The sequence below is a fragment of the Sarcophilus harrisii genome, chromosome 5 (assembly GCF_902635505.1).
Source record: "Sarcophilus harrisii chromosome 5, mSarHar1.11, whole genome shotgun sequence".
Classification (NCBI taxonomy): Eukaryota; Metazoa; Chordata; class Mammalia; order Dasyuromorphia; family Dasyuridae; genus Sarcophilus; species Sarcophilus harrisii.
The window spans coordinates 24118639-24144889 of NC_045430.1; the positions used below are offsets into that span (position 1 = coordinate 24118639).

General features: G+C 42.4%; 3 protein-coding genes across 7 annotated transcripts in view; 1 reads left to right on the forward strand and 2 right to left on the reverse strand.

Moving 5' to 3' along the window:
- Window positions 1-6013, reverse strand: part of SPIC (Spi-C transcription factor) — a 60639-nt gene extending 54626 nt beyond the window's left edge. For 2 of the 5 annotated variants that reach the window (XM_031937905.1, XM_031937902.1), the window contains exons 1-3: window positions 5003-6013; window positions 4309-4458; window positions 3237-3320 (exon numbers count right to left, since the gene is read on the reverse strand). The gene's annotated coding sequence lies outside the window, so the exon portion shown is untranslated. Of the gene's footprint in view, window positions 1-3236; window positions 3321-4308 lie in introns of all 5 variants that reach the window. The other 3 variants (XM_031937904.1, XM_031937906.1, XM_031937903.1) reach the window with 3 other exon arrangements.
- Window positions 6014-6318: 305 nt separating this feature from the next.
- On the forward strand, window positions 6319-19475 carry ARL1 (ADP ribosylation factor like GTPase 1). Its single transcript, XM_031938973.1, has 6 exons — window positions 6319-6511; window positions 15291-15428; window positions 17017-17098; window positions 17220-17331; window positions 18474-18652; window positions 19086-19475. The coding sequence occupies exons 1-6, from the start codon at window positions 6508-6510 to the stop codon at window positions 19114-19116; spliced, it is 546 nt and encodes a 181-aa protein (XP_031794833.1). The 5' UTR covers window positions 6319-6507; the 3' UTR covers window positions 19117-19475.
- Window positions 19476-22473: 2998 nt separating this feature from the next.
- UTP20 (UTP20 small subunit processome component) overlaps window positions 22474-26251 on the reverse strand; it is a 92085-nt gene continuing 88307 nt past the window's right edge. Inside the window, exons 59-62 of the mRNA XM_031938972.1 lie at window positions 24665-24973; window positions 24362-24488; window positions 23908-24053; window positions 22474-23744 (exon numbers count right to left, since the gene is read on the reverse strand). Of these exons, the coding sequence (XP_031794832.1) occupies window positions 23589-23744; window positions 23908-24053; window positions 24362-24488; window positions 24665-24973 (738 nt within the window). The 3' untranslated portion in view covers window positions 22474-23588. The remainder of the gene's footprint in view (window positions 23745-23907; window positions 24054-24361; window positions 24489-24664; window positions 24974-26251) is intronic.

A 26251-nucleotide genomic window follows, 5' to 3' on the forward strand; every position in this document is an offset into this window, starting at 1 on the left:
GTTTTCCAACAGAGGAGTTTATATATTTAATAGTAATGGTGACAGAGAACCACAAATATTGTATAGCAGGATGAGAATATTATCTTAAACATTTTAGAAAAATAACTTGGGGGTAATGTTTTCATGTTAATGATTTCATAGAAGTTATCTTTGATTACATGCTACATCCTACTTATATCTATCAAGTGTCTTTCCATTGATTTTTAATTATTCCCAAAAGAATGATGATATACTTTTATTCCATTATTCAAAACAATACAGCATTGTGCGGAGGATATCCATGTTTAAAAGATGCAGTGTGGAGTAGAAATAAGGGATCACTAAAAGCAGAGTATTGCATCCCAAACATGTTCCAGCTTGAACTCTTTCTGCTTTTGAATTCTACTCTCCATCTGCAAAACCTAAGCAAGATACAGGTTGACAGATTAATTTGACAAGTGGCTGCCCTATTAGTTGTATGTTATAGGCTGGACAATGAACCTATTTTTGATTCACTTTCTTTTTTACAATGAATCATTGACCTATCTCTTTCACATTATGATGGATTCCCTGAACACCTTATAGTGCTCAGGGAAATTCAAATATTTTCAGCAAATAATAGAAATTCAAATATTTTCATCAAATAGGAGTAATTAGAAAATCTTACCATTACTAGAAAATCTTTTTTTTTTTAACTTGAAAGATCTATATTTTGCATGAGGAAATAGGCTTGGATAAGATTTTGATTTCATTTCAAACACTTGAGTTTTAATCTTTTTTTATTTGCATTGAGATGTTTAAATATAAACAATTAATGGGAAATGAATGGTAAAAGGAAACTGATATACAATTATTATAGCCAATGTGATTTATTTGATTTTCATAATACCTTTATTCTGAAGATCTAAAGAACAAAAATTGTTCACAACACCAACAACCCCAAGACAAAAAAATCTAACAGGGTTTAAAAAATAAAACCAAGAAGAAAGGAATTATAGTTATAGGAGTTATTCAGAACAGATTAAGCCCTTGTTTAGCTAGATCACAGGTGGTATTAATGGTGCTTATAAGAGGCTTCATCTTTTAAGTTGTCTTCCACTCCGCACTTTCAACATTTCCTCTGCATATTCTCTCACTTATTAAAACACCTAAAAATCTCCAGCATCACAGGAATGGAGGATGGGACAATTTAATGATTTAATTAAATTATTAAATACTTAATATGTACAAAGCAGATAGGTAGCTTAGTGGATGAAGCACTGGGCATGCAGTCACGAAGGCCTGAGTTCAAATGCAGCTTCAGACCTTTATTACCTGTGTGACCCTGGACAAATCACTTAAACTGTGCCTTAATCCTCTAGAGAAGGAAATGGCAAATCATTTGAGTTTCTTTATTACAAAAAGTCTATTGTTTTTAGAAAGAAATGACCAACAGGATGATTTCAGAAAGGCCTCGAGAGACTTACACGAACTAATGCTGAGTGAAACGAGCAGGGTGAGGAGATCATTATATACTTCAACAACAATACAATATGATGACCAATTCTGATGGACCTGGCTAACCTCAGCAATAAGATAGTATTGGCCTGCTATGGTCCATAGGCTCACAAAGAGTTGGACACAATTGAATGACTACAAATGTGTTAACCCCTGTGTTAGGTGATGTGGAAGACAGAACAAAATTTAAGATATACAAGTCCTTGCTCTCACAGAACTTATAGTCTAGTAAGGTGAGGCTATGACAGGGATAGAAAATTATAAGAGAATAATCAATAAATAAGTTCACTACAAAGAAGCAAAATGCTACATGAGATTCCAGGTAGAACAGGTCATTAATAATGGGGAGAATTAGAGAAGACTTCATGGAGGAAGCTGAATTTGAGTTGGGTTTTAACAAAAGTAATTAAACAAGTACAGAGCTAACCTATTTTGATTTTATTTTTTTAAAAAATCTAAGTTTGGTTTATTAGAGGTAGACACAGTGAACATATAAAACAGGGTTTCATAAAAATAAAAGAATGAGTTATAAATGAAACAATATATAAATATCCACATTTGAGAAAGAAAAACATTGGCTAAGAATGGAAGAAAATGATTTGACATTAACAAACATTTATAAAAAGCAACTTTGATGCTTTATTAAGTAAAATGAATATGCTAATACAAGAAAAAATATTAGTAAAAATGAGGCTAAGGAATCAAAAGGAAAGCTCACACTTTTCCCAAAATAAGGCATTGGTAAATAATCAAAAATGGTCATTAACCAGTATTCCCAGTTCCTCATAAGAAAAAATAACAGCAAAAAAAAAAAATCTGCATAGTATTTTGCTCCTCTTCTCCAGGACTAAACATTCACGATGCTGTGAAAGAGCCATGGTTCATCTTGTCCCATATTCTGTCGACCAACAAAAGCCAAAACAGAAAGAATTATGGAGTCTTACAGCTTAAAAGGTCTTTGGAGATGACTTAGTAAAAGTAATAATTTGCAGATTCAATAAACATTAAATTTCTCCTACATGAGATGTACTGTTAGATACAAAAGCTATAAATATACAAAGACAAAAATAAGCATCTCTGGCTGCAAGGAGTATATATTTAACTAAAAGGATGCAACAGTAAAGATAAGGTCCACTCAAAACAATGTAAAGTAATTTCAAGAAGAGTTGTTAAAAATTGAGATTAGGAAAGCTCATACAAATGACACCTGACCTGAGCTGTGCTTTGAAGTAGATCAGGGGGCCTAGCATGCTTGTAGGAAGCACAAGGATCCTAGTAAAGAAGAAAACTGAAGATGAAAGTGACCAATGAAGAAAGTTGACTGAAGGAAATGGGAAAGGATGGAGTCAAAGGTACCAACTGAAGGACTGTCTTTGGCAAAGAGGATCGCCTCGTCATTAGAGACTATGCCAAAGAAGGAGAAAATGGGAGATGATGCTTCTGAAGTATAGAGGAAAAAAGGGAACTCAAAAATGAGAAAGCAAGTTCGGTAAAATAATCAAGGTCACACAACCAATTCGTGGTTGATAGAATTAGAGCCCAGATACCTTGAGCCTCATGAGATATAAGGCTACTATGACTAGTGTGGGAAGACATAACTATGTCCCCTAAAGTCAACTAGCTGCTTTTTAGGCCACTTACGCTCTACAATTCATAAATTATCTAAATCTTTTTTAATTCCCTTACATTTTCTACCAGTATCACCTCCTGGAATAGCAAAACACAATTTTATTATTTCATTTTATTTCTCCTAAACTTACCTCCTTCAAATTTCAAAGGATGACCACATTCCATCTTCAGACTTTAAATTTCTTAAAAGTAGGGGTGGAACTTTAGTTTATTTTCTGAAAGAAACCATGGGTAGATCTTTATTAAATGCAAAAGATTTTTAAAAAATCTTTTTAGCCAATTCATCAGATAACTTTTAACATAATATAACAACTGGCTTGCTAAGAGAATTCTCTTAATTCTTCAGTTTGATAAGAGATTTCTCTACAAAATGCTCAGAAAAATAATTATGAAATAGTTACCTTTCAGTTCAGTAATTAAAATACAGTCTACCTGTATTTCCCAACCTATGGGCCACACCTAACAGGGTTGGTATTTTTGTAAGGGGATACAAAATTTCTCATATATGCGTTATTTTAAAATGTATTTAGTTGTGATAAACTTTAAAAGCATTATTAAATCCATAGTGACCTTTTTTTTTCCCAATCAAAATTTCAATGCAACTACAATGTAAGGAATTATTAAATTTTTAAATATTGGGACTTAGCCAGTTTTCTTTTGCGTTTTCAGGAAAATGTGTTTGATGTAGGTACTTGTTTTTAAACAGCCCAGCTGATAGGAAAATCAAGAGGTGGTAAAGAGCTTCAGGGAGGGGAGATAATGGGCAAAGAATAATTATCATGGTAATGGAAGAAACTGGGTTAGTGCAGTCATATTATTACTGAGTGATGCTGATATTACAATTGCCACAAAGTTGTATCTCTTTGATATCAGAAACATCCTTCCATTGTTCAAGACTCACTTCTATCCCAGATAGCCTAACTGGAGGTATACTGTGATAACTTTAGGGCATACAAATAAGTGGCACTTAACTAATGAAGGAGTTGTTTAATCAGCTACACAACAGATTTTCTCAACCACATCCTCAGTAAGTGAGCATCTTATCTTGGCTTTAAGGACTCTATCTAGTGAGAGGAAAACATACTACCTACTGAGACAGCCTATTCCAATTCTGGATTACTATGAAGAGCTCATTTCAACTCTGCACTGTATTGTTAAAGATTTTCTTTCATCAAGCCTACATTGGTCTCTCTGTAATCTCACCCCTTGCACCTTCTGTTCTCTGGGCATAAAAACAAAGCGCCAATGTGGCAGATCTTCAAGTACTTGAATACAACTATCCTGTCTTCAGAGAATTGTAGATTTTCAGCTGGAAGTGATCTCAAAAGCCCATCTCCTTCAACTTCCTGATTTCTGAAATGCAAAAACATAAAATGATTTGGTAGTCATTTTATCCCAGAATCGCACAGGTAGTAGGTGACAGAGCTAAGATAACTCTTATCATCTCTCTGGGATAAACACCGCTCTTACACCTTTAAAGCCTTACACCTTTATGTAAATGGAGGCAATGCTTTCATAAATCATTCCAAAAGACTGACATACCAAACGGTGGTTACCTAGTATAAATAATTTTTTTTTTAAAGGATGCTAGATTGGACATGAGGACCTGCATTCAAATCCTTGCTCCATCATTCGCTATCAGTGGGATCCTAGGCAAATGACTTCCCCTTTATGGACCTTAGTTTGTAAAACAAAGGGGTTGTGTTCATGGATCTGTAAGGTTTCTCCTAGGTCTGGATCATTGTTGAGCAGCCATCACTTTCAACCAATGGACCTCCCTGGGAATTAATTGTGGATTTCATGCACATTCATTATCCTAGTGCCAGGTTAATCAGCACTGTGTAGCACAAAGAGGAATAGGAGGACCTGGGTGTGAATTCTCCCATTTAGTACCTACATAGCCATGGAAAACGTGTGTGCAGGGGCTGGACTAGACAGGTTCCATTCCTAGGGCCCCCAGTGTCCTCATCTGTAATGAAAGGGGGGGAAGGGGGAGAAGGAAGAGGGGGACATCCATAGCTTTTGAGGCTCCCTGCAACTTGATTCCAAGATCTTTAAAACCATTCATCTCTGCGCTTCAGATTCCTTATCTGAGACTCATTGGTCTCTAGGACTCCTCAGTCTAGACTAACTCCTGTGCCTCCATTTCTCCATTTATGACAGGGCAGGACTCTGAGGCCTCTTTTCCAGCTCCAAGCCTTTCCCTCCACGTGCCTCAGTTTCCCCATCTGTAATATAACGGGGCAAAGCTCCAAGTCCATGATCTTCCCCGCTTTGTGCCTCAGTTTCCCCATCTGTAATATAACGGGGCAAAGCTCCGAGTCCAGGATCTTCCCCTCCGCGTGCCTCAGTTTCCCCCTCTGTAATATAAAGGGGCAAAGCGCTGAGTCCATGATCTTCCCCGCTTTGTGCCTCAGTTTCCCCATCTGTAATATAACGGGGCAAAGCTCCGAGTCCAGGATCTTCCCCGCTTTGTGCCTCAGTTTCCCCCTCTGTAATATAACGGGGCAAAGCTCCGAGTCCATGATCTTCCCCGCTTTGTGCCTCAGTTTCCCCCTCTGTAATATAACGGGGCAAAGCGCTGAGTCCATGATCTTCCCCTCCCCGTGCCTCGGTTTCCCCCTCTGTAATACAAAGGGGGCGGGGCTCTAAGCGCGCGCCGCGGGGAAGCCCCTCACTCGGGCCCGCAGGCCTCACTCGGGCCCTCAGGCCTCTCTCCAGCCCCGGCCTCGCGTTTACAGCCGCGGGCCGCGGGTCTCGGCTCAGAGTCCCCGCAGCTCCACGGCCTGCGGCCTTGGGGCCTGTGGGGGGTCATTTCCGCTGCACGTAGGTCCGAGGGCAGAACTTAGGCAGCCGAAGCTTCGCCGCCTCCGCCGCTCCGGTCAGGAGCAGCCACCGCCTCTCGGGACTCCGAGCATGCGCGCTGCACCACCCCGTGCTGCTGCCGCAGTCTGCGCCAGAGGCCCCACCCCCGGACTCGCGAAGGCTCCCATTCAGCGTCGGCAGATTAGCCACACAAAAAATAAAACCAAAACTTATACAGAATAATAACTAAATAACACACAAAACAGTCTATAATACATAGGAATTTATACAATTTCTTAATTTTCATCTTTTTCATTTTTCCAAATAATAAGTGACAAGAGACCATGTCGAAAGTGCTATCACCAACGCGGAATTGGCTTGGCCCCACCGCGCAGCCGCAGCTCCCCTTTCTCCCCGCCCCCGCTTCAGCCGGGAGTCTGACGTGGAAGTAGCCGCCGCAGCCAAGGAGTCTCTGCCGAGGCCCGGGCTGGGGTCGGGGAGCCCGAGGAGGCCGATCGGCCGCGGCGGCGCTGAGGCCTGAACAAGCGTGGTGGGCGTCGGGAGCCGCGCGTTGAGCAGCGGAGAGCCAGCGCAGCCATGGGTGAGACTTCCGGCCGGGGGCGGGTCCGAGGCAGGGTCTCCCCCTTGCGTTCTTATTCCCCGCAGCCCCCTCCCCCCCCTCCTGTCGTGCCTCAGTTTCCCCGCCTGTAAAACAAGGCCGCGAGCCCCTCCAGGTCCCCGTCCCCGCGCCGCGGTGCCCCTTCCCACTTCCCCTGACCCTTCCGGGGCCGGTGCCTCCCACGGAGGGGAGAGAGGTGTGCGCCCTTAGCCGCGCCTCTGTGCGGGGAGAAAGAAGGGAGCGCGGGGGTGGGAGTGGGGGCAGGGCAGAGCTTCCGATAAACTGAGAGGATTTTTGTTATCCGCCCGGGGGGGCCGCTCCGGGGGGGGGAGGGGGAGAGAGCCCGGCTGTCATTGATGCGCTAACTGCCCGAAGAAGGGACCCCCGTCTCTGCGGGGTCGGGCCCGGGCGAATTAAGACCAGTGTGAGCCCCCAACGTCTCCAGAGACCTGTTTTCTCGTCTGCAAAATTGTGACGATTGGACATAACGGACTTTAATAAGGGGCCTTTCCCTGTGTCTCCGATCCTGTAGCCCCGGAGCTTTCAGGGGTTCAGACAGCTTCCATGTGCCCTAACTGGGGCGACTCCCCCCAGGAGTGATAGGCGAATGATAGTCTGCTTGGGGCAGAGCTCCCTTCCCTGCTCCTTCCCCTTCGTCACTATTGGCGCCTGTCTTCTCCTGCCTCTGTTGCCTTCTCTCTGATCTCTGGAACATCTCTTGTGGTTGTTGTGGTTGTTGTGGTTGTTGTGGTTGTGGTTGTGGTTGTTCATTTTTTTTTATTTATTTAATAGCCTTTTATTTACAGGCTATATGCATGGGTAACTTTACAGCATTGACAATTGCCAAACCTCTTGTTCCAATTTTTCCCTTCTTACCCCCACTCCCTTCCCCATGTTCTGTTGCTAATAAATTGCCTTTTGCATTAGTTCTGTGCTGTTTCTCCGGATATTATTTACATATATAGGGAGGGAGGAAGGGAAGGGGGAGAGAGAGAGAGAAATGAAAATATTTGGAAATATGTCAGTCCTTAAGGATACGGGTTGTTTGATTTTAGGTTTGAATTCTTAGGATGCAGGACAATACAGGACGCATAAGTGCTTAATAAAATCTTAGGGAGTCAGTTTTCCTTCATTAGAAAAGACTGAATAAAGGAATAGATAACTACTTGTTGAATCTGTTGTCATTTTTTGATTTGGGATTCCTGGTTTGGGGACTGATTTTCCTAATGGTTTGGGTATTCGTTTGAGATTCTTGATTTGGGTACTGATTGCAGTAGGTGGTCTCTGTTTAGGATTCTTGGTTTGGGTACTGATTGCCCTAGATGGTCTCTGGTTTGGCTACCAATAGCCCTAGATGGTAGGGTTTTTTCCCCTAGTAATTAATGGATTCCAAGATTCCCTATTAACAGCCTTAGTCTTATCTACTGCTCTCCTGGATGTTTGGCAGGTGTCTTACACTGAAATACTTCCAAAATAGAGCTCATTGTTATCCTAAACCTGCCCCTGCATTCTCCCGCAGTTCATTATTTTTGTTCAAAGCATCACTTACTCACACAGTTACAGTTTTAGTTCAAGTCTTCATCACCTCACAACTGGAGTACTCTAATAACCTCCTAATTACTTTTTTTTTTCCCATTCAGACTTTTATACTGTTGCCAACCTCATCTCCCGAAAGGATACATTTGATTATATCACTTTTCATCTCAAAAACTTGGTTGCCCATTGCTTATAAGATAAAAAACAAACTCCTTATGTTGACATTTAGGCTCTCCATAATTTAGCTCTTGTCTACCTTGTTTTTTACTTCCTTTATCCAACCCTACTGTCCACCTAAATCCAACCCAACCACTTCATATCCTGCCTCCAAATGTTTACGCAACCTTGTGGAATTCCTTCCTTCCTGGTCTTTGCCTCTCAAAAGCCTTGCCTTCAAGACATTTAGGTTCCTATGAAACTTTTTTTTTAATCTCTGCAGTTCTAAATGTTCTCTTTTTCAACCTTTCTCTCACAATATATAGTTTTTCTTCCTTCTTTTCTCCTGATTATAAGAGCTTTGAGGATAGGGACTTTCATTTTATCTTGTATCAACAGTACCTTGAACTCGTAAGCTCTTAATATTTGTTGAATGGAATTATACTGGGTTAGTGCATAGTGTTCTTAATCTGAAATCTGTGAATTTCTTTTTTTTTTCTTTTTAAATATTTTATATTTCCAATTTCATAAAAAAACAATTTTTAACATTCCTTTTTTTTTAAATAAAATTTTTCATTTCCAAATTTTCTTCCTCTTTTCCTCCTTTTTTTGTTTTTTTCTTGCTGAGGCAGTTGGGGTTAAGTGATTTATTTGCTCAAGGTCACACAGCTAGGAATCATTAAGTGTCTGAGGTCAGATTTAAACTCAGGTCCTCCTGACTTCAGGACTGGTACCCTGTTCATTCTCCCACTTAGCTGCACCACCTTTCCTCCTCCTTGAGATGATAGGTTAAATAGATATGTAGATATAGGTTACATAAATATGTGCATTCACATAAAATATTTCCATATTAGATAGATTGTATAAGAAGATACAGAACAAAAAGGAAAAAAATTACTTAAAAAAAAAATGAAAATAGTATGTTTGGATCTGCGTTCAGACTCCATAGTTCTTTCTTTGAATGTGGATAGAATTTCCCATCGTGAGTCTTGGAATTGTCTTGGATTATTGTATTGCTGAAGACTTAAGTTAGTCATGATTGATTATTGTACATTATTGCTATTACTATGTATTATGTCCTGGTTTTGCTCACCTCACTTTGCTTCAGATCATGTAAATTATTTTTTTCTGCATTCTAGTTATTTGTCATTTCTAATAGGACCATAGTATTCCATTACATTCATAAATCACAATTTGTTCAGCCATCCCCCAACTGATGGGCATCCTTTCAATTTCCAATTCTTTACCACCCCAAAAAGAGCTACTCTAAATATTTTTGTACATGTAGGTTCTTTTCCATTTTTTATGATCTCTTTGGGATACAGGCCTGGTAGTAGTATGACAGGATCAAAGGGTATACAGTTTTATAGCCATTTGGGCATAGTTTCAAATTGCTTTCCAGAAAGATTAGGTCAGTTGTGAACTTTTTTTTTTAATTAATAACTTTCAGTACAATTGGTTTTCTTCATAATCTTGTCTATTTTGTTTTATGCACTTAAAAAGTTTATTCTGAGAAGGGGTCCATAGGCTTTCCTAGATTGGATCCAAGAAAGATCCACAAAAAAAATTAAGAGCCTTAGTCTAATGGAAAGAGAACTGATTTAGAATCAAAGGACCCACGTTCAAATCCTGAACCTACCATGTACTTAGTTGTATGAGTTCAGCTTGCCCAAGCAAGCTAGCATGGCCTCAGTTTCATTTGTAAAAGAGGTTAGACTAAATGGTCTTTAAGACCCCTTTAAGACCTCCTTAGAGTTGTGATAGTTTGTCACTACAATGCTCAGAAATCTTCAGTAGCATCCTATTTACTTTTCAAAGCTGATGCTGTCTGGCTCTTATTCTTTTATAGAAACTTCTCAGTTGCAACCAAACTTAATGTCTACTCCCTGTTCCCACATCATGCTTATTGTCTTTGCTTGTTGTTCACTAAAGCTAAAAACAGCTTTAAAAAATATCCCAATATCCATTTTAGCCCATAGTAATTTCAACCTCTTCAAAACTAATAGTCGTATTGTCCATATCATTCATTTGGTAATTAATATATTACTTTGTGACATCTTCTTTATTACTTATTGGATAGATGGTACCATTAACTCTTGTCTTCTCAATTAAATAATAAATTTCTTGAGGGTGGGGACTCTTTGGATCTGTTAGATTTCACTTGTTGATAATGACATTGTTGATAATGACACAGCCTGTAGTTTTGCTGTCAGAAGCTGACTTTGACATATTTTTTGTTGTTATTAGAAAAAAATTTTCTTAAAATTGGTCCAGCTGTCATTTGTTAAGCACTTATTGTATTCCAGGCACTGTACTAAATTCTGGAGTTACAAAGAAAGGTGAAAACATTGTGGGGCATTGCCTTCCAGGAGCTCACATTCTAATGGGGAAAACAACATGAAAAAATTACACATACACAAAGGGGAAGGTAAGGAGAAACCTCTTGCAGAAGGTGAGATTTGAACTAAGTCTTGCAGAAAGCTAAAGAACTTAGCAGCCAGAGGTAAGTAGGAAGAGCATTCCAGGCATTGAGAGCAGCCAACTAAAAGGCCAGAGTAGTGTGATGAAGTGTCGTATTTGGGAACAGTAAGGATACCAATATCACTAGATCAGAAAGGATTAAAATGTTGGAAAGGCTCATAGTAGTGCAGGGCTTTGACTACCCCACAGAAGATCCTGAAGGTGACAGGATCCTATCAGGTCACGCTTGATCTTTATGAGAAAATCCCTTTGTTGAGCTGAGTGAAAAATGGATGAATCAGGGGAGAGACTTGAGATCATTGGACAATTATCGCAGAAGTCTAGGTATGAGGGTCTGTAGTCTGTACAAGGATAGTGCCGGAGTTCTGGGAGTGGAGAAAAGGAACCATATAAGAGATGTTAGGACATGTAGGGATGATGACAGCCATAGTTTGGCTATGAGAAGTGAGATAAGAGTCCAGGGTGTGAGCCTGGGTGACAGAGATTGGGGATATCTTGATTATAATCAGAGAGAAACTTGTGAATATTCACAGTCTTGAGTTCACTAAACCAACAATTGTTATTACTTATAAAAACCTTTAATAGGAAAATACTCTTTTAGCATTCATTCAACATTCAGCAGGTACTGTGTGCATGCAGTACATTGATTTTACCAGGTCCTTGGGGAAATGAAAAATTTACGCAATGCTGCTATTAGAGAATGTTGGGATATGACAGATGCACATAGCTAACACAAAATCTTACTACATAAGGACCTTAAGGGGAAGAAAAACAAAGTTTTAGGTGAGGGCAAAGGAGAAAAATTATTTCTAGTGGAGGAATAAAGACGCCTTTATTAGATGTGGAATTTTTTGTTGGGTATTAATGGAATGGTAGGAATTCTGCAGGTGAAAGGGAAGGGAAGTGTGAGCAAAGGCATACCTGCAAGCCTGGAGTCAAAGAGTTGGAACTTTACTTTGGCAGTAAGCCAAGGCCTTACTCAACCTGTTAGGGAACCCTTAGGGATTTCTGAGCAGGGGAGTGTTATGACCCTGGTGTGGTAAAGGACAGATTGGAGATGGAACAAAAGTGGGATTGGGATGACAAGGATCTATTTGAAAGTTGGGATACCATTCTGGGGAGCAAACTGGAACTATGCCCAAAGGGCCATCAAACTGTGCTTGCCCTTTGACCCAGTAGTGCCATTACTGAGCCTGTATCCCAAAGAGATCATAAAGGAGGGAAAAGGACCCACCTGTGCAAAAATGTTTGTACCAGCTCTTTTTGTGGTAGCAAGTTGGGAAATGGCTGAACAAATTGTATTTTGAACAAACTGATTATAGAAAAGCCTAGAAAGATTTACATGAACTGATGCTGAGCAAAACAAGCAGAACCAGGAATACATTGTACACAATAATGGAAAGAATGTGCAGTGATCAAGCTTGTTTCTTCTCAGTGGTTCAGTGATTCAAAGCAATCCCAACAGACTTTGGACAGAAAAAGATCTAAGGAGACTGTGTTCACTTCTTTTTTCTGTTTTTTTTTTTTTTTTTTCTCCCATGGTTTTTCCCTTTTGCTTTGATTTTTCTTTCTAAACATGATCCATAAAGTAATGTGTATTAAAAATAAATAAACTTACTACAATTAAAAAAAAAAGGTGATTGGGATACTGAGGAAGACCAAAGTCTGTCAGATTGATGAGAAGGTTGGATAAATGGTTACGATGCTGCTGCCTTACTGTGAATACAGTGGCACATGGAGTTAGTTTTGCTTTCCATTTTGTAGAAAGGAGGATGTCTGTCATAAGCTCCCTCATCTCTGCTGTCCAAAAGGATTTTCTTTTCTTTTCTTTTTCTCTCTCTCTTTTTTTTTCCTGAGACAATTGGGGTTAAGTGACTTGCCCAGGGTTACACAGCCAGGAAGTGTTAAGTGTCTGAGGTCAGATTTGAACTCGGGTCCTTCTGACTAAAGGGCTGGTGCTCTATTTATTGTACCACCTAGCTGCCCCTGTCCAAAAGGATTTTTCAAAGCTTGTGGCCCAACCTTGGAATTCCTCTTTACTGGTAGACGTCTAGAAAGAACAGTCTCTGCTTACTCTCTTCACTTTTCCCAACTCTGTTATTTGATTGTATCCTTGTAATATAATGATCTCCATTTCCAAACTTTTGCTGAAACTGCTCTAGTCACCAGTGCTCTCCCTATTGTGATCATTGCTTACCTTTGAACAACTCCTCCTTGGTGCTCTGCTTTAACTTGGTTGTTTAACACGTTTCACTCCTGCTCCCTCTCAAGGTGTCCCTTTTTGTCCTCTTCCCACTTTCTAATAAGTAAGCATAGGTGTTCCCCCTCCACACTCTCTAAGCCTTTTTCTCTCTATGTGGTCTCATCTCCTCCCTTGACTTCAGTGGCCATCTTGATGCAGGAGACTCCCAGATCTCTGTCTCCAAACCCAGTTTCTCCTATCAGCTTCAGTTCCCTATTTCAGATGCCATCAGGACATTTCCATCTAGACGAGACCTAGTTGGGGTACCCCAAATTAAATTTACCTTTTCCTCTCAAAACACTCATACTTTCTTCTAACTTCCTATTTTCTCCTGGAAGATACCTTCAAAATCTCAGAATTATTTGGGATCCTTTCTTTGCCTTATACCTGTGTTCAGTCAGATGTTGAGTCCTGGTTATTTTTACCTCAGAGAGATCTTTTCCAATTGCTCCCACTTTTCTATTCCTCCCACTGCCACTACCCTAATTCAGGTTGCCTTTACATCTTGGCTGGAGTATGGGAATGGCCTCTACCCCCAGGCTCCTATCCTTTCCATTTCATTCTCAAACTGCCCTCAAGAAGCTTGTGACTTGGTGGGGAGAGCTGAGATTTGTACACTGCTTTCCACAAGGGAGTGCCCTCAGGCACATTCCTGGTTCTCTGCCTGGTGAAATCCTTTTCGTTTACAATTGTGAAGTCTTCCATGTTCCCTCAGAATTGATTCTTCCTTGTGTGGATCACTCGTGCACTCAGTCATATTCTAATTTGGATTATGATTATTGGCCATAAGCCATCCTCACTTTACTGGCTAGTTCATCTAACTCTCATAGGTTTATATTTGCAGTATCAATTTGGATTCTATAAGACAAATAGAGCTTTTCCTTCCTTTGTCTGTAGAGTAAAATCTGAGAATCAGACTCAGTGTTTTATGGCAGTGCTAACTTTTTTCACTTGTAATCCTTTTTACCCAAGAAATTTTTGCATGACTCTGGGTATGTGGGTCATAAAATAGCAAACATTTAGTGATAATAATTCTTTGGTATACATATATATCATTCATGTATACATATAATTTTACAGTTCATTAAAGAAAGCAAATTTCCTTATTAATGAGATGGATGTGTTTATTTTTACCTAAGGAATTCACCGACTCAAAATTCCTTATGTAAAAATAAAAAAGCCCTTTGAAAGAAGCCATTCTTTGCCTCATTTGCCACCTAACCACAATCCTTGAATCGGACTGGCCTCAGTCAAACCTAGACCTGTTAAAGACTTTAGCTTAAAAAGGCCAAGATCTCTCATTGCATCCAGGCCATCTCCAGTCGTCTTGCTTTGGGTCACTGAGCCCCAATGGCTCTGGAGGGGAAAGTGTGGCCCAACGCTCCTCACTTAAATCCAATTCACTTGTATGTCATGGTATATCATGGTCCTCTTCCACAAGAAAGACAAATATCAATATAAGGAATTAAATCTTAGCAGAATATTTGATACTGTAGGAGGTAGAGCATTCAGAAACCTTTTCATTGTTGCCAAATTTTGTGTGACATCCCACCCCCTCCCCACACACACATTCAGTTTATGTGGTCTTCACCCATAGTTTACGAAGTGTTGTTTTATGGCAGTGGAGAATAGTGCTATTAAAATCAAAGTAGAAATGGATCCTTAGTGGCCATCTGTTGATGTAGACCACAAATTAACACTGTGTTTCATTGTATTTTTATTTTGTTAAATGTTTCCTAGTCACATTTTAATTTGATTGGGGAATTGGCTACTTCTGGTAGAGAAGAATTTTACCTATTAGGAACTCCTTGGCTTCATGGAGCATTGGAAATCTCAATTTCCCAGAAAAAGCCAAAGCAGAGGGATCCTAGAGAAAGGGGTGCTGCTGATTGATGCCTGTTCCTGAGGTTTCTTGGCCTTCTGTAGCCTCCTCTCCTAAAGTTATCAAATAATCTTTGGCTGTGGTGCCTCAGCAGGGGCTCAGTTGCAGTACCCAGTGAGATAAATATGGTAACAGATAAGAGTTGGTTGATGAATGAATAGCCTGCAATTCAGTGAATGTAAGTGGGGGTGATGGGTAATGAAACAGTGCCTTTATCCTTCATGAAACAGAACTTTCCCATAAAGCTATTGAGACATTTTAATTTCCTCTCCCCCTCCCCCCGGTGAAACTAAATGAAACTGAATTTAAAAGTTTGAGCTGTTGACAGCAACATTTGTTTTTTGGGGAAAAAAAAAATTTAGTTGATCCTTTGAAAGGAAAAGCAGAATTACAATCTAATCAAATGTAATTTCTTTTGTAAAATCTAGTCCCCCAAATAATATGGAATTTATTTATTTTGGTAGGTGGCTTTTTCTCAACTATTTTTTCCAGTCTGTTTGGAACTCGGGAAATGAGAATTTTAATTTTGGGATTAGATGGAGCTGGAAAAACCACCATTTTGTACAGATTACAAGTTGGAGAAGTTGTTACTACTATTCCCAGTAAGTAAAACTTGACTAATTTCTAAATCATAAATATAATATAAACAAATTAGAGGAGTGTGGAATAAGATACTTGTCACATATATGGAGAAGGGAAGACTTCATAACCAACCAGGAGATAAGAAGATCATATCTTGAAAAAATAGATAATTTTGATTACATAAAATTGAAAAGGTTTTGCACAACAAAACCAATGTCCAATAGACTTGTGATGGAGAGCCATCTGCATCCAGAGAGAAGACTATGGAGATTGAATATGGAGCACAATATAGTATTTTCACCTTGTTTTTATTAATTTGCTACTTATTGTTTTTTTCTCTCATTTCTTTTCCCTTTTTGATCTGATTTTTCTTGTGCAGCATGTTAAATGGGGAAATATGTTTAGAAGAATTGCACTGTATTGGATTACTTGCTGTGTAGGAGAAAGGGGGAAATGGGGAGGGAGAAAGATATGGAACACAACGTTTTTTTTGCAAGGGTGAATGTTGAAAATTATCTTTGCATCTATTTTGAAAAATAAAAAGCTAGTATTTTGAAAAAAAGCAATGTAGGAAAAATTAGAAGGAAAACTGGGGGAAATTTTTATAGTAAATTTCTCTAGATCAAAACCTAATTTCTCAAATATATTAAAAACTGAGCCATTCCTCAGTTGATAAATGAGCAAAGGATATTAACAGGCAGTTTTCAAAAGAAATCAGATCTATCTATAATCATATGAAAAGATGGTATAATCACTATTGATTAGAAAAAGGCAAATTAAAATAACTGAGGAGACATCTCACATCCATTCAGATTGGCTAGCATGAGAACAAAGGAAAATGACAAATGTTAAGAGGGGCTGTGGAAAAATAGGGACACTAATCTAGCTGATGGCAATGCAAGCTGATCCAACCATTTTGGTGAATAGTTTGGAACTATGTCCGAGGGGTAATAAAAATGTACATAATACCTTTTGATCCAATAATACCAGTATTGGTCTGTATTCCAAAGAAATCAAAGGAAAAGGGCCTGTATGTTCAAAAATACTTATAACAGTTCCTTTTATGATTGTGAAGAATTGGAAATTAGGGGGATGTCCATTAACTGAGGATGGGCTGAACGAGTTCTGGTATATGAATAGGATGGAATATCCTCGTGCTATAAGATATGATGAGGGCAATGGTTTCACAAAACCCTAGGAAAACTTTGGTAACAGCATGGTAACATATGGTAACAGCATTATTGTATTGTGATCAACTATGAAAGATTTTAGTTACTCTGATCAGTATAATGTTACTCTGACCCAAGAGTATTCCAAAGAACTCATGATAAAAAATGCTGTCTAATTCCAGAGAGAGAACTGGAGAACTCTGAGTACAGACTGAAACATAAAGTTGTTTTTTTTTCTTGTCATCCCCCTCCACCCCAACATGGCTAATTTTGAAATAAATATGTTTTGCATGATTTCATATTTATAATTGCTATATTTCTTGTCTTCTCAGTGTTTAGAAGGGGGCTGAAAAGAGGGAGAAAATTTGGGACTCAATATTTTTTAAAAATGTTTAAAAAATTTCTTTTTAAAGAATTGCTGGTTTGTTTTTTCTTTTAGCCATCGGTTTCAATGTTGAGACAGTGACATACAAAAACCTTAAATTTCAAGTCTGGGATTTAGGAGGACAGACAAGTATCAGGTAACAAACAAATTTGTTGTATGGTACTAAGACAATTGTTTAGCTTATTAAATTTAATAATTTTGCAAACCATAAAGCTTATTTCAAATCATGAGAGCTTTTACTTTTGCATTTTCGGCAGGCCATACTGGCGATGTTATTATTCAAACACAGATGCAGTCATTTATGTCGTAGACAGCTGTGATCGAGACCGAATTGGAGTTTCCAAATCAGAGTTAGTTGCCATGTTGGAGGTAAGAAAACCGTCATCCATCTGTGAAAAATGTTTCCTTGTGTTGGGTTACTTTGGGAAGGTGTGGTAGGATTCTCTCTCTCTTTTTTTTCTAAAGAAATAGGAAAAAGTTATTTTTCTATAAAATTGTTTATACTTTTAGAATCTTAGCATAGGAAAGAATTTGAAAAGTCCTTGGTTCATCTTCCTCGTTCCACAGACCATACAATAAATTCCCTGAGACAAGCAGCGGCTTAAAGGCCAGTTATAAATGTCAGAGCTGGGAGACAGGGAAAGGGCAGGTTCACTTGCCAATTGGCAGCACAACCAGCAGAAAACCCAGACCATTCTCCTGGGGCCCAAGTAGCAGGCACTCAATACACTGCCCTGTGTGATCCTGAGCTTTTCCTGTGGGTCTGATATCCCCTCCAAAAGTATTTCTAAAAGAAAAGCTAAACTTTTAAAGGGCATGCCTTCATCTAAGCATCATGTAATAGCTTTACAGTTTTATTGGTTTAACGGTTTAAATTTAAATTTAAAGAGGGAACTTTCTAGAGAACAGGATCAGCCACTGGGAGGTACTTAAGGTTTATGGTCTAGACCATCTTATGTAGGAAGGAACAAGTTTTCCAAACAAAAAGACATTTCCAAGAATAGAGTTGGCTTATATAATATTGTCAGACCATTGTTGGCTGCTTCCTGGGTGGAAATTACAGATTTTATGGCTTACGTCACATTTAATTTCTAAAAGAATTTTTTCAGTTGAAAAGTATTCTTCCACCACCACCACCCCCCCCCCCAAAAAAAAAGAAAAACAAAACTTTTCAGTTTTTTATGAGGTAGCTTCACATTTATAAGAACTTTTAAAATTAAATTCTGTTAGAGGTACAAGGAATTACTCAGTTTCACCCTTTGAATTAGGTATTTATGAGATTTAAATAAATTTATTTCCCACAATCTTATTACACAAAAACTTTTGAATAAGGGATATTTGTGGTAATGGAATTTGACTTGTAGAATCTAGACTAGAAGGGGAGATGTTTTAACCTCAAACTTTCCTTACATTAACAGAAACAAGCATTTTTTTAAGAAGAGAGATAAGATTTATCATTCGGGATTACATTTGTGAAACAAAGACAAATTGTATTTATTCCTTATCTGTAGGAAGAAGAGCTAAGGAAAGCGATTTTAGTGGTGTTTGCAAACAAACAAGACATGGAACAGGCCATGACCCCCACAGAGATGGCAAATTCACTTGGACTTCCTGCCTTGAAGGATCGAAAATGGCAGATTTTCAAAACATCAGCAACTAAAGGCACTGGCCTTGATGAGGCAATGGAATGGCAAGTGTCTCTTCTGCAGAATCTTTACTATTGCGATGATAGCAATAGTGATGTGCTCCTCGTTTCTTGTTTGGTCCCAAGCTCTGATTGGAAGTCTGTATCCCAAGAGATGATGGCTTCTAATCGATCATGGAATAGGACCAAGCCACATAGACCAAACCCCAAAGTAACCTGCAAGACTGTGGGATTGTAGAGCTGGGAAGGGGGAGCCAAGCCACCCCTTGTTTTTTAGGCAAGGATGCTGACTTTTGCACTCCCTGACTGCTATGTCTGTGTGTTAGCCCACGAGAACTCTTGTGGCCATAATTATACTGAAGGGGCTGAGAGATTTTAAATGTGCCCTCCTAAGAGCTTGGTTTGCAGGGGTATGTCTACTACTCTGGGGAGCACATTTGAAGTTTATTCTACTAAAATACGTGTTTTTTTCTTACAGGTTGGTAGAAACGTTGAAGAGCCGGCAGTAGTCTGACACAGGGAAGGTGCATCGGGCTTCCCTTCAAAAGTCAAAAAGAGCCACACACTACCACCAAATGTTAATAGTTTCTGGCATATACTGGACTGACTGAAACACGCATAATATCGAAAATAAAAGTCTTTGTTCAAGGGATATCTTATCTTGATTGAACCAACTGAATGTCTATTCTGTATTATATAATCTTTTCTTTCCTGTTTTGTTAAGATAGAGTCTGTTCATTTGTATGGAATTTCTAGCCAGGTATGGTCCTTTTGAAAAATGCATCCTTGTTGGAATTAAAATTTAATTTTGGAGTTAGTGGCTGTAGGTTGTTTGTTGTAAACACTAATAAAATATTGTAACTGTCACTGTGGAATGGACTCTTTTCTGCTGCTGTTATCCCCTGGCAGGTGGGCCAGACCTGCAGCAAAGCGAAGAGCTGCTGATGGGAAGGGGAGGCAAGTGCTAGAACCCACAGATTGCCCCTCGGGATTGTCTCATCCTTCCTGACCCCATACAAGACAGAGAAGGCTTTTGTTTATAGGCCTTAGAATCACCTTTCAAATAATCTGTAATCAGAACTCTGGAGGCCTCTTGGCAAGGAAAGTACCACAAGTCTCTTAGTGGATGACCCAAAGCTCTTGAGGTGGGGTGCGGAGGGGGTGCTTACTCCTTTATTCTTTCTCTCCTTTGTTAATCACCAGGGGTTTCGCTTTCCTCTTCCCCCTCATCAGGCTAAGCAATAAGGTACAACTGTAAGCAGACTGAATACATAGCCTCAGAAGGGACATTAGAGGTCAACCCCCCTCCTTTGACGTTTTTGGGAACTGAAACCAGATGTAAAATGACCTACCTAAACCCATAGGCAGAGCATTTAGATTCTCCCTCCAAACTCGAGTCTTTCTTTGTCTATAGCATTGTGGGTTTTGGGGTTTTTGCCAATTTACGAGATGTGAGGTCTTGATTTGCTTTTTTTGCTTATTAGAAAGCTGTTACGTTCCCTTAGTTAACAGTATACCATTCTTTTGAGAAGTGTTCCAATCTATCTGTAAGAATGCATAGTAACAGGTCGGCCAAATGCATCCAGTGCGACAGAGCCTTGAAGACAGTATGTAGGTAGTCAGGATTTTGGGAGATGACAAATAAGATAGAATCAATTAAATTTATAAATTGCCTATTAATTAACCTTTGAAATGAAACTGAACAACTCTTCTTAAATGAAGTTTCAATTCTTGTAATCACTGTAAATTTAACATAGTTTGTGTAGACTTCTTCGAACCAGTTCTAAAGTTGTTAATTATCCACATCAGAAAAGGAAATAGCAATAATCCAACAACAGAAATGCGTCATCTCCCAAATTCAGGTATATTTCTGGGAATTGATAATACATCAGACATCGTTATCGACCCTGGAGAAGGCCCAGCTTTAACCTTTCCCCATTTCCTCCTGACTGGGGGTGTGGTCACCTCTGGATTGATTGAAAGTTTTGTAGAGTTGTCCTCTCTGAGCTTGCAGTAAATTCTCATTGAGTTCAGCGGCCAGAGTTTGAGGTTTTAGAGTTCCTGATAGCCTGGAGTGCCTGTACTGAATATCCTTGGACTTGTTTCATACCCATAATACATATACTAACAATTTGAATAAAGGATCTATAGAGCCAAGCAATAGAAATGTCCATAATTCAGTATGAATTAAGGGCTCAGGAGGCCTGGATATTTTAATCCCAACTCTAGCTGTATGATCTTCGGTATTCCAGTAGCCTTGAAGCTTACCTATAAATAACAGATGCTAGACTTAGTATCTAATTCGTTAAATTAAATTGTACTCTGCCAGTTAAGTTGTTTGGGGACAGATTATTATATAAAGAATTGGACAAATTGGATGCTAAGATGATTATTACTGTTAACAATATACCTCAGATATGAAGTTCTCAAAAGAATTGCATACAATTAACCATATGAATGTTCCAACTCCCTAACAAGCAATAAAAATGCAAATCAAACCAGCCCTGAATCATCTCATATCCAGCAAATTGGGAGGAAAATAAAACCAGCCAAAGATAAAAATCCTCAAAGTTACAGGGTTGTAGGATGACAGGTACTGATGGAGCTATGAATTTATACAATTCTCTAGAAAGCAGTTCGGTTATGCAGAGAGTGGCGGAAATGGTCACACTGCATAACACAGATTAAACACTAGATGGCATTGATATAAAGAAAGCTTCCATATACACCAAAAAATTCTTACCTTTTTGAGGTAGGAAATAAAAGATCCTGCTCATTCAGAAATGGCTAAACTACTCATGGATACAACTGAAAATGACTGCTCGAAGATGACTGGATTGGGCTAGATAGACAAAGCATGGAAAGTTAGTTATATAATGTGGTGTGGAGTGAGGTAAATGGAGCTGAAAAAACAATATATAATAACTGCCACGAGGCCAAAGTTTAATTGCCACGAAACACAAAAAATAATGTTGTAAAGTTGACCTCAAAGAAGAGCAATGAGAAGATGCCCATATTCTGCCAAAGCAAAAGGGGGCCCCTGGGTGTGGAACTTTGTATGCAATGACTGAGAGATATTCATCAGTCTTACTGAATTATTTTCTCTTCCTCATAGGAAAAAGTTTTCCGGCATAAGAGACAAAAAGACCTCTCTGGAAGGCAGGTATGGAAAACGTGATATCCCCAGAAGCTGGTTAAAAAGGAACATTCCCTTGTTAGGCAAACACTGGTGCTGCTGATCTGCCTGGTGGGGCAAATGCGTGGGGATTTTTCAGGTAGTGAGATAGACGTTTCCGTGACATTTTAATCTGGTTGAAGTAGCACGGGCTGGATTTTGGTACGTAACGGAGCAAAGCTCACAGCTTTGCCAACTAGTGATCTTGACCTCATTAATGAGAGGCACTATTGACTTTGACTTTGACCTCATTAATGAGGTCACTCATCACACAGAGCACTTGATATCTCTCTAATCGCCTCTGAGTTTTGCCGACAACTCCAGGAAAGAGTTGCTGTTTGTACTAGGTTATTTAAAGGAGGGATCAAAGAGTGGGGGAGCTAATGGAGATCAGCAATGCATCCGTAAATTCTGCTGTGAACTAAGGGATGTACTTTCCCTGGGTTGCACAGCTGTCAAGTGTGAGAGGCAGGCTTTGAATCCAGGTCTCCCTGGCTTCCCAGCCCAGCCCTCTCACAACTGCTGCAGGCTCCTCAGTCTGGTGCTGTCCGATAGGAGCAGAAAAGGCCGCTCAGCACTCTCAGGGCAAAGGACAGAAAAGGAGGAGGAAGTGAACAGCCCGCCTCCCCATGCTTGAGGGGTCAGGAGAAAAGAAACTCAGTTTCTGCATAGACGACACACACAGTTCCCATAAAACATAACAATTTTAATGTCGAGACATTTGCAAATATAGATTAAAAACGAGATGACTTGCTAGCGTGTGATGGGCCACACCGCTAGGTGACAGCTGTCAATCATATGGGGTAAAGGGTAATAGAAATACAAGACGACAATTACATCTGTCAGGCAAGCAACAACACTGTACAAAACGGGCAACTACTACTGGCCACGGGGAAAGGGTCACTGAGGTCAGTGGGCAGTGGGGACGGGAATTTTAAACCGGACCACCGGGACACAAGGCCATATCGGGGCTCTAGGAGAAGTCTGAGGTAGAAGCAAAACTGGCAGACTGAAATCTGACTGGGGGGAGAGATGGCCAATGACGGATCTGCCCGAGTTTCATTGGTATTAGGAACTCCCGGAAGAACGAACTCCTACCTAAGTTGGCACCTTCTCTGAAGGAAGGCTGGGGGTGCCGGGCCGGGCCAGGAGAGATGTGGGACCAGGCAAGTCACCGGACCCCCACCAGCCTCAGTTTACTCATCTGTAAAAAGGGGCTGATGGCGGCCCCTACCTCCTGGGGGACCCTTAAGTTAGTGACTGCAGAGTGCTTAGCACCAGGTAGGGATCGGGATCATTCAATGACTGGCCCCAAGTTTGCCTATCTTACAGGAAGGCCCCGCCCTGCGATCTGTCCCCAGCCCCGTGTAGGGGAAGGAGCGAGATCTCCAGGCAGACGGCACCAAAGGGCCTGGACCGGAGGCCCACGGGAGGGGGGGGTGGGGTGTGGGGTGGGGTGGGGCTCGGGAGGTCTGTGACGCTGGACCGGAAAAAAGATAGCCTGTCTCTGGCCCTAGACTCTGCCCGACCCCAGCGTTTTCTTCCACCACCTCGGAGCTTCCACACAAAAGGGCCCCAGCATCGCCAGACTCACCTTTGAGAGGCCCCGCGAGCCTGGGGGACCCCGACCCGCCACAAAAGGAGAGCGTGCGTAATGTTCCCGCTCTCCGAAAAGGGCGGCCGCCCCCTCTGCACATGGACGCAGGCGCACAAACGCAGACCAGGGGCAGCGGGCTTTCAGCGCTTTTAATGTTTGAAACCGCGGGCGCGAGGAGCGGTCCCGTCCCCGGGCACAGCGGGCGGGCTTCACTCCACCATGGCCAGGTCGCGCAGGCCCTGGCTCCGAGGCCTCTTGGCCTTGTAACCCGGCCGCAGGAACTCGATCTTCCTCTTCTTGGCCTCGCTCTTGTTCTTGTGCTTCTTCATCTTCTTCTTGGCCGCCACCTCCGGGTTAGTGACGAACTGCAAGGGCAGAGGGGGTGCGATGGAGGGAGGGGCGGGGAGGGGCCCACCTGGGGAGGCTGGCAAAGGGGAGGGGGGAGGGGGGAAAGTGGGGGCCGGCCTTGGGGAACCCCCAGGGGGGAGGGGCCGCAGACAGGGGGGCAGGGGCGGGGCCAGGCCTCACCTGCATGGCTTTGCGCTGGAGCCGCAGCGCCCTCTTGTCCCTGGCCCGCTTCTGCACCGAGGCGAAGGCCAGCGAGAAGGCCTCCAGGCCCACCATCTTCTTGAGCAGCTCCAGGATCTCCTGGGAGAGGTTCTTCAGGGAAGGGTCTGCTCATGACAAAGGGACACACAGGGCCATGGGGTCATTCCCCGCCGTGTGGCCCAGAAGAGAGGCCGGGTCTCTGACAGGTGCGGGGGCTCCAAGGAGTAAAGGGGATGACTAAGCCCACCCCGACCGGCCCTGGGTGCCCAGGCAGAGGAGGCTGCTGCACAAGGAGGGATGGCTGGGCTAGGAGGCAGGGGGACAGGATGGAGAGGAGGAGGTGGGCAGCCCTTCCCGCCCTCCCCTCCATGGGGCCCTGGGGCTGCAGACCCGCCCTCCCCCAGAAGCCCCCGCCCCCTGCCCCGCTCCTCACCTTGCTCTGCGTAGGTGCTGTTCAGCTCCCGGAAGAGCGGGGCGAGGATCATGGGGAGGAAAGGCCGCACCTTGTCCGGTCCCAGATCAAGGGCCAGAGCCCCAAGGAACTTGAAGACGCAGGTTCTCTGAAAGCGCAGAGTGTGGGTGTGAGCCGGCAGCCGGGGATGGAGGGTGCAGGGGCCACCCCCAGGGCCTGCCGGGCAGGAGCCCACGATCCCTTCTTGGAGCCCGCTTTAGAGGCCCCACGGCCCAGCAGCAAGGGCTGCAGAGGAAGTGAGAGTTCGGGGCCCATCTGTCTCACCTTTAAAGGGTTTTTGGGCGAATAGGCAGCTTCTCGCTTGGCCATGACAGACAGCTTGTGGATCAGCCAGAACAGGTTGGCGGGCCTGCCGAGCTCCTCCTCCGCCCCAGCCTTCTCCGCCGACCCGGCCGCCTCGTTTTCATCGTCGGAGGCTTCTTCAGACGGCCCGGGCCGGTCCTCGCTGCTGGCGGCCTGGGACGTTTCTGGGGCGGCCGCCTCCCCGGTCTCCTCCGGGGCCTTTTCCTTCTCTGCTGCATGGAGCACCAGCAGATAGATGACTTTGGCCACAAACAAGAGATTCTTAACGATCTTTAAGAAAGAGAGAGAAATGCACATCAGCTTCTTTTCTCATAAGGCCCTAATGCCAGGTCTCCTGATCTGCGCAGTGACTCCCAGACCTTCACACCGCCCTTGGGAAGCTCAATCTGGGGGCCAAGCCTGGGCCCCCCACGTGTAGGAGACCCCAGTGATGGGGCAGGAGTAGGGCTCTCCTGCTTGAGAGATCCTCCCCAGAGGGTGAGCTTCACCTGCGCTCCGCTGTTTTCTGAGGGCAGAGAGGGGCTGCTTTTGACTCTGCACCCCAGCATCGAACACTCCCATGTACACTTTTGACATTCATTATATGAAACTTCTCCTGACAAAGCTAAGCTTGCTAATAGTCATTCCCACTGGAACAAATGAAAAAGAAATTTTTTGTCGAGCACTTTCTAAGTGCCGAGGGCTGGACGTGCAAAGGCAAAGTAAAGGGAGACCTGACCACCAATGGGAGGGGGCCCAAGCTTAAGAAGATGCAGCGTCTGGGCCACCAAAACCACAGAAGCAAAAAGGACTCGGAAACAAGAGACGGCCTCCTTTTAGCCAATAGGAATCCGAAGCCCTTGGCCACCAATCTGCCCGTCAGAAGGGGTTCAAAACCTTCTGGGAAAACTCTCTAGGAGAAAAGGGCCTGTGACTCAAGCCCCCTTGGAACTGTCCTTCCTTCCCCTCCCTAATCACTGCATCTCATGGCTCTCCGCTAGGCCCTGGCACGGACTCTAGCAGGTGAAGAGGAAAACAGAAGGCAGCCACGGCCGCTTCTTTGTCCTCCTGAAACAAAAGGTTTGCTAAGCTCAGGGCTGAAATGTGCGGTGACTCCATTTATCCACTGGAGGGGCAGAAGGGAGGGAGACCCTGCTCTTGTTTTTGGGTCACTCTCTTTGCAGCTAGAGCGGCTGAGGATTTCAAGAGCTGCCTCTGACACAGCCTGGCCACGTGACCCTTGGCCTCCGTCTGCCCAAGGCCATAGGCAGTGTCCTTGTCCCCTGCCCTTTCAGCAACTCTGACTGACTGCAGAATGCATCCCTCGCCACACTAACATGGAACTTTTCCATCCCCAAAGATGCCGGGCTGGGCTGAGGAGGGGAGAACACGGCAGGTGAAGGCAGCTAGAAGCCACAGGCCCCAACATGGACTCGGCCGGTAAAGCTTCGGGCTCTTGCTCATCATCCTGGCCTGTGGGTCACCAGAGACGCTCCTCCCCCACCACTTTACAAACAAAACCTGGAGGCCCGGGCTGCTGAGGCTCTCTGGCCAGCCCACTATAACAAA